The following is a 14,684-nucleotide window of genomic DNA, read 5'->3' as shown; positions in this document are numbered from 1 at the left end:
CACTACTGTTATCCTAAATTAGATTCTGCTTTTTCCTTAAAAACTGGAAACGTAGAAGAGCACTGATACATTTATAATTGCTATCGAACTGCAAGAACAAAAGTTATTGTTTCCCCCAGAAAATTGTAAAGCAGTCTTGCACATAATTATTTAACTGTATTGCTAATTTGATTACTTTACATATTTGATATAATTAAATTTAAAATATGTAACAGCTATTTATATGAATCCTCCCAGATCATACCACCTCTATACATGCCATACAGAAAATAAGGAAAAGCTTTTATAAGCAGCAGACAAAACCTGATTGTAGCAGGCTGTCTGCCACACTCCAAAAGCTTAGAGACAACTTCAAAACCTGCTTGAAACAATCTCTTCCTGATTCTGATCCAGAGAATCTGATGCAAACATCAGCAATATCAATCAAAAGTTCATGATTTCAACAGAAATGTGAGAAGTCCCTTGTGGCTTGTCTATATTTTTCAGGCCTAACAATGCACATACTTGAATATTCTTGTCTAAAACTCCCCCCAATGAGAGTTATCTCAATTCTGTAAAATACAAAGGACTTCCCAAGACTAGTGCCACCAAGTGGTTAAACATACGCTTAAAGACCCAAGTATGCTCAAATCCCACTGGCTTCAACACAACTTCAGCAAAAAAACCTGCTGAAGACGGTCATATAGATGAATATTGTTACTGAACTGACAGGATTGTGCTGTAAAGGGCAGGCAACTGTTTCAATAATGAAAAAGAACGATGACCAGTGCTCATGTCTGCAAGTAATACAAAAAGACTTCGAAGCTTTTAAACTAGGAGAACTTACTGAGTGAATTAGGGAGCTTTCCTTTGCCATCCGCTTTTAAGCAGAACTTTACTTTGAAGCTGTTTTAGAGGAAAAGAAAAGATTAATTTCACACACTTTTTCTCTCATTTTCTTCTAAAATTCTTTATTGTTTTTCTCAGTTCAAAGGTATTCTCTTTTGAGACTCTAGCTCACTGCCAAAAGCTATTTTCTACTGGTGGGAGAGAAACTATAACCTTTTAATAAGCAGACAGCAATGCAAAGCTTTGGAGTCTTGACTCATGTAGGAATAGTCACCTGTGAAACAGTGTGTTTATTCCTGAAACCAAGTGTGGCTCTTTATTTTTAAAGCTAGAAGGAACTGGCATACTCAGCTGAAAAGGAAGTTAGCACTAGAAAGGAAAAGCAGGTTTGGATAATAGTCCAGGAGCAAGAACCAAAACCAGTTTGCAGAGCAGATCATTCCCAAGTGTCTTCCACAAGCCCACTCTATTTTTTCACCTAAAAAGTAAGTTAATGCGTAAAAACATTGCAAAAGACATGCGATCTGTTACCCTCTTGGGAAGATCTTACTCTACCCAACTGGCAATCTCTGCAGGTAGGCTGTAACTTAGGGGTCAGTCTAGCACCTCTTGAAGACAACGTTGGTCCTCCCACTGTTGCCAAAGAGTTCTTATTTTGTATTGTCTGTTCTTTCAGAAAAACGTGTGTTTGATTGCTTTTTTTAATCAGCTGACTAGACTTCCTGAACCCTTTCAAAATTGAAAATAAACAAAAAGGTCCCTCCCCTCAAAGGAAAACAAAGATACCCCGCTTACCAAGAGACTTTTACATCTGACAGTGAACAGGCTTTGTTTTCTGGGTTTAGAATGGTTGGATTCACTTCCAGGGCAGCATTTACTCTAATAACCGGTCTAGCCCTGCAAAGAAAACATCCTCTTGAATGGATTCAACATTCAACACCACGTCAGACAATACCCTCCCCATCAAATCCTCAAACACACACATACACACTCAGACAATATTTAGGGAAACTGCAAGAATAACAAATCATCATTGAGTAGACCAGGGAAAAGCAGGAAGCTTTTCTGTACCCTTTTATTACCAGAGTCAGAACATGGACAACTGTGTTAAGAGGAAGTCCCATCTATTTCTAGCACAGACAAATAAGCTATATTTTCCCAAAATGAGCAAGTTTGGATGAGAATATCGGGATTGCAGTGTCATAGTTAGCAGCACCCTGTATGTGTCAGAATCTAGAAAGCCTTGGAGACAGCTTATTTGTATTTTGTCTTAACTACAGATTATTGAGAAAGATAAACAACAGATAGCAGACTGTAAATTTAGTCAGTGAAAACAGCAGTACAACCTTTTTTTACCCCCAGCTGTTTGGAAGGTGGAGTGGCAGAATTTCAGACTTCCCTGATCCTGCTTTCTTTTGTATCTCAAGAAAGCCACTGAGCTTTCATTCTGCTTGCACTTACCTATACAGAACAGCTGTGTCAACACCAAAGGCTCCAACAATCAAGTCTAGGAAGAAAGGAGAAATACTACACGTTACAATTTATTTTTTAAAATATGCTGTTAGTCAGAGGTGGGGCGACTATTAAGTTATTCTACAGTGACATTTAGAGCAAGGGACCTGGATATCCATTTTTGTCCACGTCTGTGGCTCCTTTCAGCGAGTACCCAAAACTGGGTGGCATGGTGCGAGCGGCCCACTGCCCTTCAAGAATCTGAGATGGGACTGCATTCAAACCATTTGCTCTTCCATTGTAGATATAGACAAGTCCTCTCTTGTCCTCTCCCCCATACGGTGCAGCAACTGCAATATCTGTAAACCAGAAGAACAACCGTGAACATCTCCAGACACAGACTAGGAGAACACGCTTGTGCTCACATCGATCAATAATTTCTGATATTACAGTTTCAATGTGTGTCAGTAGGGAGGAAACGCAACTGGCCTTTGAAATGCTCATCAACCACCTTTTTTTTTTAATTGGATGCTGGATTTTCTAGAAAGTATAAATGTTTAACAAGAACATATATGTCATACACTTGTATGGGGGTTAGGGAGGGAATAGTTCTGCAAACACTTCTGCACTTCAGTAACTGACTTACAGCCAAATCATATGGATTTTTGGATGCTTTTGAGAGTACTGAACACCCAGAATTAGTCACTGTTGGCACCAAATCACAAAGCTAAGGGAGACTATCCGCCCATTTCATTAACACACTCCTGTTCCTCCAAAGGGTGTGACATTTTAATAATTCTGGAAAATTTAAATCAGCCTAAAACAATGTTAAATATCAAATTCCAGTCTATCCTGATCATGGCTTGGCAACACACTTTATGGAGAACTTTCAGTTAGTGCAATTTTGTTCTCTCTTAAAGCTTAATAAATTTGAGAGTACTCATTATCAATGACCAATAAACAAAATGCTAATTGGACCAGCTGTAAAGACAGCTTTAGAAGTGTACATACAACCTATCAACATTTCTGCAGTCAGCTCAAAGACCAAACATGAAAATGTTTAAATATTAAACACTATACAGAGAAATGACATTACTCTCCTTGCCTTAATTTGAGAAAGTTTCACAAAAAAAAAAAAAAAAGGACTCAAAAGTTTACCAATTTGTAATTTGATTCATCTTTACAAACGTTGTGAAACAATAGAAATTCCAATCTTGCACCATGCTGTGATGGAAAGCAGTTTAATTAACACTCCCAAAATGAAACAGAGCAGGGAAAATAAAAATGACTAAAAAAACCAGACTAAATAATGGCAAAGTAATTAATCTTAAGAGGAGGCAGATTTTGCGATGATTTTCTCACCTACAGTGTATTTCAGATTGAAATATAATGGAATCAAAACATTGGATAATCCCAACAAGTGGCCAGAGTTTTGGCTATCAGCTGTAACCTTTCCAGTGTCTTCTGTGAACACTTGCAGTGATATTGCATCTTCACACTAATTCTGTATACTACTAGCAACTAAAAATCTAAACATTAACCTCATCCAAAACAATGGCAGAAAATATTTTGAGCTACAAAATATACATCCTGCTCAAACTGGTACACTGCAAGAAGAGACTCTGAAGTTAACATACTTACAGCTGGCCTAAAATAAAATGTTATCTGGTAATGGATAAGTCACTTATCCACTCAGTATCACTTAATGGATAAGTTGCTGGAACAAATCATACTGCTTTCTACATCTCTTCTGCATTTCTTACAGGGTTTTAAAATACGACTGTTTTAGATATAGAGTAAGATCTTTCTAAGGCAATGAAAGAAAGTTGAAGATTACCGAAAACGGCAATGATTTCATTAAAAAAATAAATTAGAGCTACCTGTGAATTTGAAATGTTAGCCTATTAGAATTTCGGTATTTCAGAAAAATACTTCGCTTGCCATCAGAATGGAAAAACCAAGAACATGAGCATTTTTTGTGAAACTCAAATTCCTACCACTCTTCAAGATACACTGGCATATGACTTGCAAAAAGTATTCTCCCTAGGATTCCTGGAAGTCTCTGTCCCAAAATTATGTGATTCTTGTCTGTTTCATTGCTCTCCATTCCTAAGTGAAAGTTACAAGAAGCACTGGCAAAGGGTTTGAGAGTCCACAGCTTTAGTTGTATCAGCCTTAGACTTCTCATCCAGATACCTGCTCAAGACACCCAGGTCTTGGTATAGCTGGCTGTAGTTGTTACAGGATATTTTCACCAGACTCGACCGTTTTGGGAAAAACAACAAAAGAGAAAAAAGAATCTAGACTTTTCTCATAAAAATTTCTTCCAACAGAACATTTTTAACCAGCTCTCTGAAACAAATCCTTCTCTTCAGTCATCATCGTGTTTCTGGAGAGGAAGATTGGCTTTAAGCAATGGGAACAGGAAAATTCAATTGAAGATGTCCTAACAAGTCACAGTGGAGAGTCAGATATTTCACTGAAGTTTCTACTGTACTTATCACTTAGTAATAAACTCATCAGTGTAAGAGCTAAAGTAATCCATGCTGTAGTTTAAATGGTATAGTCTCTGCTCGATGCATACATGTAACTCCTGTTAGCATTCTTGGGAGTAGCATACAAGCATCGAAAGGAGTCTAGACCTTGGTGTCCAACATTCAGCCATGGTTAGAATGCCTAATGCTTGTGTGCAGAATCCACATTCAGTGTGTTGTCTAGATTTCATCCACAAACTGAAAATACTGATGAATAAAAATTATGTCCTACCATTGAAGCCATCCTGATCTAGATCCCCCAGAGGTGCAATAGAACTGCTGAATCTTGCAAATATCTCAAAACCATTCAGCTTTGTGATCTGAAACCCTCCAGAGGGTCGTTGAAGGCAAATGGAAACTTGGCCGACCTCTTGAAGCTTCCCATCAGAACCTCGATCCATAAAAAGAGGGGCTCCGATAAACAAATCTGTGTAACTGGACCAAGGATAAGGTTCTTCAGTAACAGCATGAAAATACAGTTTCATTCTCTCAAGTCTCCATTAGCAGGACTAGCTCAGCACTGAAGCCAATATAAAAATGAAAGTTTCTTATCTTTAAATTTCAACTGAAAGCAAAGTAAGCACAAATATACCGGAATTTAATGCATTTAAAGTGTGTGAATACACACGTGTATTTATGTGAATAAATACAAAAACAAACCTACAATTGTTAAAACGCATGTTGAGTGCTAGCAAAAAAGTGTTGTACAGATACATGTTAAACAAGTAATGAAGACAGAAATCTATATAGCAGGAAAGACTTTTAAATAAAAACATCTTTTTTCCTTCCAGAAACAAGCTGGATGGCAGGGGGGAGAAGAGGGCGCTTACTTGTCCCCATTGATATCTGTTGCAGCCACTGAATACCCAAAATAGGCAGCCATCTGGAAAATAAAATTCAAAACCAACTTGTGAGCTGGACTGATATAAACCCACCAGTAAGTTTATACAGCATTTCCTTCATTCAAATAAAATTGTTTTTTTAAGTAGTAACACAAAATAGGCAGTCACAGAACGTGTATCTTTAGGATTTCTACAAACTTTATCAAATTTTTCTTTGGCACGTAAGTTAACAACATACAGAACATTATATATCTAGTACCCTAAACAACGTCTCAGCATGTCATCTTCCTACAGGACTAGCCACCATACTAAATAGAGCTACATACCTGCTCACCAGTGAAGTTGTACATGGAAGACATGTTTTTCCCATTGTAGATAGACACCTGCACATGAAGAAATACACATTATAGCATACCAACAACATTCATCTCTTTACTTATTATAAAGTTTAATGTTTCAAATTTCCTACCATGCCCAGAGTTCTTGCCGCTCTCGGGACTCCTGATACAAAGTCTGAAACACAAAGCAAGACACCCAGATAACATTCAGGTCCCACAGCACAAGGACTTCTCTTGAACAGAGTAGCTCATTCCTAGTGCTTTATACATTTTCCTCTGCACTGGATTGTTTGTTCTATACCACTTATTTGAAAGACCTGCCCAGCATATTAACATGATTTTTTACTGAAACCAAGCGTCTTACCTTCTACGCCATCACCGTTGAAGTCTCCAACGGCCACCGAATAACCTGACCAACAGACAAAATTAGGAAATCACTTTAAAAAACTTATTAAAACTTTCACCTCTCTTTAAGCTCTTTATAGGTCTCTGTCCACAATCCCATCATTTCATCTTAAAACAATGAAATAAATATCGCCTCTAAGTTGCTTAGACTATGAGCAGACTGTAATTCATTAGCATCCATGAATTTGAGATCAGAAGACGAAAATTTTAAAATTATCATCCTAGGAACTGTCCTGGTTTACTTTTGCTTTTTTCTGAACCCAGTTAGACATATATGAAGCTAAATGATCATTTCCCACTTCTCTAAGGGACTCTCTTCATTAGTTTTCTTCCCAAACATGATTCTTTCACATTTTTGTTTTGTTTTGGTAGATTATTTAGAAGCAGCTGCTTTTCTAAAAAAAAATAGGTATATGACTAACTTCCCACGTAAAAATCATACCTGATGATGTACATTCAGCTTGAATCACAGAGCACAAAAATTTATGGAACTATTTCCATGTATTTTGTCATCAGGTGCTTTTTGAATCAAGCCTACTGCAAGATAACTAAGCTTCCATCATACATAAATTACTGCATTTTCAGGCGTGCAGCTCTTTAGATACTTGTCAAATGTTAAATTAGTAGTAGTGTGATTTAGACTTCAACGTGAACAGCACAAGGTAGTTCTTCAAGTACAGCTAGGTTTTCTTCCTTTTCAAACTACGCACCCAAGTAGCTGTCATCAAAAGCAGCACTGGCAGGTCTGGTTGCTAACTGGTCATCATACTTCGTACTGTAGACTTTGGAGTCGTATTTAGCCACAATCTCTGTCACTCGATCAGAAATAAGTTGGCCTAAAAGGGAAAGAAAATAGTTTAAACCCACAGAAACATGTGTGCACTCATTCAGTAAGCAACAGGACTGATTTACAGAACGCTGGCTTCTAGAGCAACAACTGTTCCACAACACTGACCAGAAAAGTCAACAGCAGCAGCACTAGAGAGAATATAAGTGAAAATTTGGATCCTACTTCAGCAAAGATTTATGCACATATTAAATCAAACGCACACAAAGAGTTCTCACTGAAAATAGAAGCTGCTCCTACATGTAAGCCAGGGCTTCAAGGGGACTGCTCAGTTAGGTAACAGCAGGCATATGCTTATGGCATTGCAGAACTGAGTCATCCCTCCTTGGCTAAATACCATAAGACGAGAGCTTCATACGGCAGAGCAGCAGCTAGCAGAGGAGCACAGTGCAGGACCCCGTGCTCCGCTGTCACTCCACTGGCCACTAAGTGGTGCCTTCGTTACATTCCTCTCCCTTGAGTTTTCATTAAATCTTGAATGACCAAAAAAGACTTTTTTCAAAAGAGCACTTGCTTCACATACATATCGATACATGTAGAAGTGTAGGGAAAACTATTCTTCCAGCATCTCAGAACGTGGAATAAAAATTTGGAGTGAAAAATCGAGTTTTTACAAGTATACTATTGTCTTCTATTCAGAGTTGAGATTTTTTTTTTTTGGTAGTAGTAGAAGACATTGAGGGTGTTTCAGCATATGAGCTGTCACTTTTGCCAAAAAGCAATAAAATGTATACATAAACATAATCTATATTTTACTGTATACACAGTTTAGTTTAAATCATTCCATTTTGTTCAGAGTTTAAAACACAGGACTGGCAACAAGCCTCCTGTGCTGCTGCACCTACACATAGGCTGGCGTGATACAGAAAATCTTTCATAAGCATTGGTATTTACGTTAAAAACCAGGCAGTTTGGTAGCTATGTCCTGCTTGTAACAGCACCATCTTTTGAACCGAGAGCCATAGCTAAACGCTGAATGATCCTGCAAACAAATACCGACACGCTTCATATGTGTGTCAGAAATTACAAAACATGTAGATTTTGAAACAACCATCAAAACATCCCCAAGGGAAACTTATCCTACGGGTGCAAACAAATTCCACATTCCTGGGAAAACGACTTTAAAACGATCACAGAGTTATTTAAAAGACAAAAGACACATGTGTACAATTATTATTTCAGCTTTAATCTGTGGTTGCCTTCATTATTCAGGAAATATTTTGAAGGATGAAGAAAAACTATTTGTGTTAGTCCTCCTACTAAGACGTTGACAGTGGTTGGAGGAATGTGGATACAAATGACTAAGAAGATAAAGAGAGGTGAACTTCTCTGTGACTTAGATGATATATCTCACCTTGCCAGTAAAAACTTCCAGGTCCTCCAAGCAGCACTCTGTCTCCCTTGGGCGGGGGGAGAAAAGAAAAAAAAAAAAAGAAAAGAAAAGAAAAAATACATTAAGCATATCTAAGGACAAGAGAACATGTCCTATGTTTATGGGAAATAATCGCATGGATTTATATCACTGTAGCTTCACTGACCCTCTTTTTCACCTATTTAAAATTCCTGGCAGAATTCTGCTTTTATCATAATAGACCCTTCTATCCACATAAATTTAAGACAACAGAAATACAATTAGGAGAAAAGTTTTAAGACTGCTACAAGGCAATCATAACATGTTCTTAGGTCAGTACACAAAACTAGTTTCATCTTCTGCCCCTGCCGCTTTCTGTAACTTATCTTTAGAAAAGTTTAATTCAGAAAAGCTGTGCTGTACTTCCCCCACTCCATACTCCTCGGTACAACTGCAATCCACAAACCATTTTATGAAACTTTAACCACATCAGCTATCCCAGTGCTGGGAATTTGCTCTGTAAGTACTGAATTAAACCGCTTCTTCTGGTTTTAATCTTAAAAACTCCCATATTCACCACTGGGAAAAATCTAGGTCAGAGATTTGGAGATACCTTATACCCAAGGCTTGCCCACTCAGCTAGGGTTTTGGATTTGAGCCCAAGGCTGGTTTTAACTGGGGCTAGAGGCTGCACAGTAAGCCTGTGGGGTGAATGCAAAATAACTCAAACACTTACAGTCCTATACTGCACTTTGCGAGTTTCCTCTGAAGGAAAAACAAGTGTCCTCAGGCAAAGAGTGAAGGGATATGACCCAATCGTAAGGCGTGAAGAACCCGAAAAATTGACACATCACAAACAGGACTTGCGTAGTCTTAACATTTCAAGACTATGCTATACAATTTAAGTGTACAGTATAAAAAACCATAGTCAGTTCTCAGATTTGTGCAGTTCTGTTGTGCTTAGATTTAAAAAGTAACTGTGAATTAAAAAAAAAGAACTATAAAAGGCAGGGAGAACATAAAAGTAGAAGAAACATAAGACAGATGGCAAAAAAAAAGTCTACTTCTGCTAGCTGATGAGAAAAACAAAACATAATTCACAGGAACATCGTTTACCAGTTCCCTTTAGCAGTAAGTTATTCTTCCTCAAGAAGTAACACTAGCTATGCATCAATCCCTTCAAAATAAGTGTCTCAAAAAACCTGACTACTACAGTTTATTTGACTTGAGAACTAGCTGCAGCAGAGGTTTGTGGCATGAGGCTGGAAAAGCAGATTATTTGTTTAGGACATGATTCCTACCGGAGGTGAAAGCATGCTGCTGTGAAGACGTAGGGAGAAAGAGGTTTATAACACTGGAGTGGTTTGAAGTTGTGTTTGTTTATTTACAAGGCTGTGTTTGGTTGTGGTTTCCCCCCCCTAGGACTAGTAGTTTACATTTAGTTTCATAATAGCTGTGCTTGTGTGTCCTCTGTATCAGGGTTGTTGTTAACTTGCAACTGTCTGCTGACCCACACGAACTGAGAAAGAATCACATACCTTTGTAAAGTCAATGCTAAATCCACCTTGACAAAATCCCTGTCCATCTGCATCAATAGTGGCTACAAAAAAAAAATGGACAGAAAAGAAAGAGAGAAAAACAAATAAAATAAATATTATCAGTACTAGATCAGATGATTCTGTGGATACTTTCCAATGCATCTTCCTAAGTAACCTTGCACTCCTGAACTTGAACCTTGGAATTTTTTTTTTTCCCTAAATCAGTATTTTCTCTTTATCAACAATTCACAACCAAATGCTGTAACAACTTCAGGGCTGGCCTAACATTAACATATGTTCTAGCCTAACACAGTCAAAGTAAACAGCAACTCCATTTGTATTTAATCTTCACAAGTTTTGGGGAAAAATATGTGCAATTTTTATTCAGGAAATAAGGTATCTGGAAAATAGCTAATAAGTTTTTCTTTTGGTATGGAATAAAAATCTGAAAGGTACATAACCGTAAGTTGTTTCAAGTATTGGCTTAAAACAAACAAACAAAAAAAGCATACCTGGCCGAAAAAAATCTTTACAGAGACTCATCCCAGGAAGAACTGTCACAACTTACTTAATCCCGAACACTGGAACAGGCTGCCCAGAGAGGTTGTGGAGTCTCCTTCTCTGGAGACATTCAAAACCCACCTGGACGCGTTCCTGTGTGATATGATCTACGTAATCCTGCTCTGGCAGGGGGATTGGACTAGATGATCTTTCGAGGTCCCTTCCAATCCCTAACATTCTGTGATTCTGTGATTCTGTGATTATACAGCTCCAGAGCAGAAATGTTGAGGCCCCCTTATCTGGAAGTGTGACTACTTAACGAGCAGGATTTAGTTTAATATCTGCTTATTTAACTTCTTTTTATGTTGGACCACACTGGATTTCATTCCTCCAATCACCAATGATTTTCAGCAAATAAAAAGTCCTAGCTTGAACATTCAACTTTTAGACTTCTATATTTAAAAAAAAAGGTTAAGTGTCTGAATAATCTACCAACTCAACTACATGACATGGATACAAAGCATCTGGAAAATAAGACTCAATGTTCAACAACGAATATAATTAAACCAATGCATCGCTACGTATGTATGCATACATGGAAATCAGAACCTACTTGTTCAAAACCTTGTCTTCTAAAATGGGCTTTCTCTTTAAATTACTTGAATAACAATAATTAAGCTTCAGAAAATTCTAGAGCTGGTCTTTGAAAAAGCACTTGCTACATAGTTTTGCTCGAGTGATTACTACAGAAGTGGTCCTTTCAAAAACTGAAGTCCTCAATCCCAATGATACTTGGACCTAAGATTTTTCTCTGGCCTACAGCAGAGAAAGCAAGGTCTGCATTCTGAACATCAGCTGGAGGACAACTCAGATGCCTGGATCTAGACCAGTTTTTCTTCTAATTGCTAGAATGCTGTACATGGAAGGGGATGTAAAACATCCAGCTTCAAACGCACACAAAATATAACACAAGAGAAATTCCAGCCAGCAAAGCGACCCGAGTGCTCTACGCTTACTTGACCTGCAGGGTGCATATTCCACAGACTTGGATCCGGCGAGCAGGTAGCAAGTTCCTACGGGCTCTCTCTCTTGTTTTGTTTCAGTTCTCCAGTGGTACAATGGGGCACAGGCCTAAGGCAGAACACATGGCAGTGAGAAAACAGACTCCTCTTCAAAATGCTGGGGGGTATAGAAAAATACAACGGAATTCCGATTTTCTACAGAATAGTAACCAAGAAAATTTTGGCAGATGAACCATGTGTTATTAGAGATTTACACTCTCAGCGCTGGGGCAGAAGTATCACCAGTTTGTATTTTTTGAAATAGCTGATTTATCGCAAGAATTTTAGAAATAATACTTTCTTAAAAGCAACAGTTGTAAAGAGTTCATAAAGAATTTATAACACATTCTAACTTCAGCAAACTAATTCTATCACTTTCCTCAAAACCAGACAAAAATGCTACAACCTCTGTTTGTAAAGAGTTACAAAAAGGCTAGCCAGTAAATTCTGAAAAAGACAGGTCATGCTGACTAGTGGGATTTTGTTTAAATTCTCAGTTACCCGGATCTTTTAACATTTTTTTCCACTACAATAACCCAGTACTGAGGCATTTGGAGGGCGTCAAAAACCTACCAGAATTTTATCATTTTTGGATCTCACAGAGGCTCCAAACCACTGATGAGACTTAAATTCCAGCGGATCATCAGGAGCAAAATCTCTGTTGCCTACAAAGAAAATGAAAAAGCAGCATAATTTCACAGTAAACTGTACAGTAAGAACAAACTAAAAAAAAAAAAGCTAAAGTCATTGGTTTTGACACATACAGAGACAAGCAGAAAACAGTAACATTGGAGGATATCACCCCTTCATGGAATCAGGCTTTAAAAGGGATTTATTATTCATTTTTACATCTAGGGCCAACTGCAGCTATTTTTACATATGAAGCATTAGTACCATACCGATCTGTTGTAAGAGCACAAAGTTTACAGCGTCTTTGACGGCAACACAGTAAATACCTCATACTTGAGATATCTGACTTTCAAGCCAGATTACAGCACTGCTCAAGAATCAGTGCCAAAGCCAAGTGAGGACTAATGCCTCTAGAAGAAATATTGCCCCAATTAAATTATGGGAGTTTGGCCGTTGGCTAGAATCGGGGCAGAAATTCTTCTACTCTGTTCTGAATGTCCCTGCAGCGTAGAAAGCATGGCAACCAGCATGCTTACAAGCTACAAGTGAAGTGAAAGTGTATTCAGTAACAAAAATGTTAGGGAGTTTGCCATACAGAAGAGTAAGTGAAATGAGGGATGATTTGCACTGGTGCCTCTATGTTAACCCTTCGGTGATGAAGGCTGGTAGAAGCAACTTAATGAGTGGTATTACTGCAAGCGTGAATGTTAAAAAGTCTTTAATGTTGCTTATGTACTTTCATTGGAACAACGATGGAAACTCTGCCAGCCTAATGAGAAGATAAACGCTCTGGAAAACGTATCTTTTAGACAAGTCACCGAAGTTTACAGCACCTAAAGCTAAAGGAGTCAGTGAGGTCAACAGCCATACCTCCTTCACAGGCTGCTGGGGGCAATCCCCAGCCCCAGCCCTGCTATGAATCAGAGACCTGTGACCGCTTGCCATCAAAACTTCCTTGCTTGTCTCACACCTTACAAAGAATGCTTTGTCTCAAGAGACTGTGTTACTTCCATTAGGAAAATCCCATGGAAAGCACAACAAAAGCGACTCTAATCTGCAGAGTTGGCCAAAACAAGCAAGTCTCTGGACTACTTTTGCTCTTAGATTAGAATGATGTAGAAACCAAAGCGGAGCGCATAGCATCACAGAGAACAAATGTGGTTTTTCTGATGTCATCAAAGGTAATTAAAAATCCCCCCTTCCTTCTGTCACCCCCTCCTCCACTCTCTTACTGAACAGGTGCTAAAGACATGGAGGGCCTGATGATTAAGCACATCTGCACAGATTTGTCTACACTTGAGCGTTTATACTGTCACCCTTACACAGACAGAAATGGAGTTTGGAGACCTGCATGTCACCTTCTCATGGCACAGAAAACCAAAAACAGATCAAGATGTTTTCTAAACAGGGAATTGTCTTCAGCACACTTCTAAAATTCCTGTTTTATCGTCACCTTTTCCCTTCCTTGCCTTTAATTCATGAAAACCCACTCAAGGATAGTTTTGCTCCAAGGATGCAGTTGCATGACTTGAGTTAGTTTCAGATGAAGCTGCCACCAAAAGGGGTAGCAGCTCCCATATGATCCTGTCCCTATGTTCCTGCTGCCAGCCTCTGCCTTGGCACTACTGCCTTCTGGTCACATAGTCACAACGTTAACCACCTAAGAATGAACGCTACTAAAAAATTATTCAACTGGATCAGGGACCAGCCCAGCTGACTGCATGAGGAGGGCAGGAGTGCTAACCTGCTGGGGAGAAGGCCGAAACATATGGCTGGGAACCATATCCTTTTTGGCAGCATCTGGGACTTAAAATTGGTTTATTCCGCTTGTAACCACACCCAAGGTTACAGAGCCTAGAAAGACAGATTTGGCTTCTACCCTCTTTTTCCAGCTACTCTACAAAGAAATCTCTCAGCTTTACTTGCCAAACAAAGCTTTAAACAATATAAAACCTGGGGAATAGCATGGCATTTTACACCTTTCTCTACTGTTGGGTACTTATACAACACTAAATGATTAAAATGAAAGGTAGTATAGCAGTTTTATAATGTAGAGCAGAATCCTGTTGTGCTAGGTACTATAAAAGTGTCTAGGATGTAAACTTCCCATTGAAGTTTAAAACAATAGGCAGCAAGCAGAAGGAATGGTCTTGTTGCAATAGCAGGTAAGCAGCCATTCAGCATTATCAGCAATCTGATTTTATCACAGAAGTTAAGGAAATTAGTTCCTTCAAGTTTCAGCTCAGTGTATCAACTGAGACAGCACAAAGCAATGGAAAAAAAAAAAAAACAACACACCACCAAAACCCTGGTTACTGGTGCCATCTACCCATACTCTATGTTGATTGATTGCATTG

The 14,684-nt window shown here is 38.5% G+C and overlaps 1 protein-coding gene across 1 annotated transcript in view; it reads right to left on the bottom strand.

The window, feature by feature from the left end:
• ITGAV (integrin subunit alpha V) overlaps positions 1-14,684 on the bottom strand; it is a 49,898-nt gene that overhangs the window by 21,048 nt on the left and 14,166 nt on the right. Inside the window, exons 3-16 of the mRNA XM_068407189.1 lie at positions 12,271-12,362; positions 11,653-11,767; positions 10,136-10,197; positions 8,601-8,646; positions 7,110-7,235; positions 6,359-6,403; positions 6,126-6,169; positions 5,983-6,039; positions 5,645-5,697; positions 5,047-5,249; positions 2,448-2,639; positions 2,290-2,335; positions 1,624-1,725; positions 827-885 (exon numbers count right to left, since the gene is read on the bottom strand). Coding sequence (XP_068263290.1) covers positions 827-885; positions 1,624-1,725; positions 2,290-2,335; positions 2,448-2,639; positions 5,047-5,249; positions 5,645-5,697; positions 5,983-6,039; positions 6,126-6,169; positions 6,359-6,403; positions 7,110-7,235; positions 8,601-8,646; positions 10,136-10,197; positions 11,653-11,767; positions 12,271-12,362 — 1,242 coding nt within the window. The remainder of the gene's footprint in view (positions 1-826; positions 886-1,623; positions 1,726-2,289; positions 2,336-2,447; positions 2,640-5,046; positions 5,250-5,644; positions 5,698-5,982; positions 6,040-6,125; positions 6,170-6,358; positions 6,404-7,109; positions 7,236-8,600; positions 8,647-10,135; positions 10,198-11,652; positions 11,768-12,270; positions 12,363-14,684) is intronic.

This window comes from Nyctibius grandis, chromosome 9 (genome assembly GCF_013368605.1).
Source record: "Nyctibius grandis isolate bNycGra1 chromosome 9, bNycGra1.pri, whole genome shotgun sequence".
Lineage (NCBI taxonomy): Eukaryota > Metazoa > Chordata > Aves > Nyctibiiformes > Nyctibiidae > Nyctibius > Nyctibius grandis.
The sequence above is the reverse complement of the archived record's forward strand: the minus strand, read 5'-3'. Positions and strand labels throughout refer to the sequence as shown.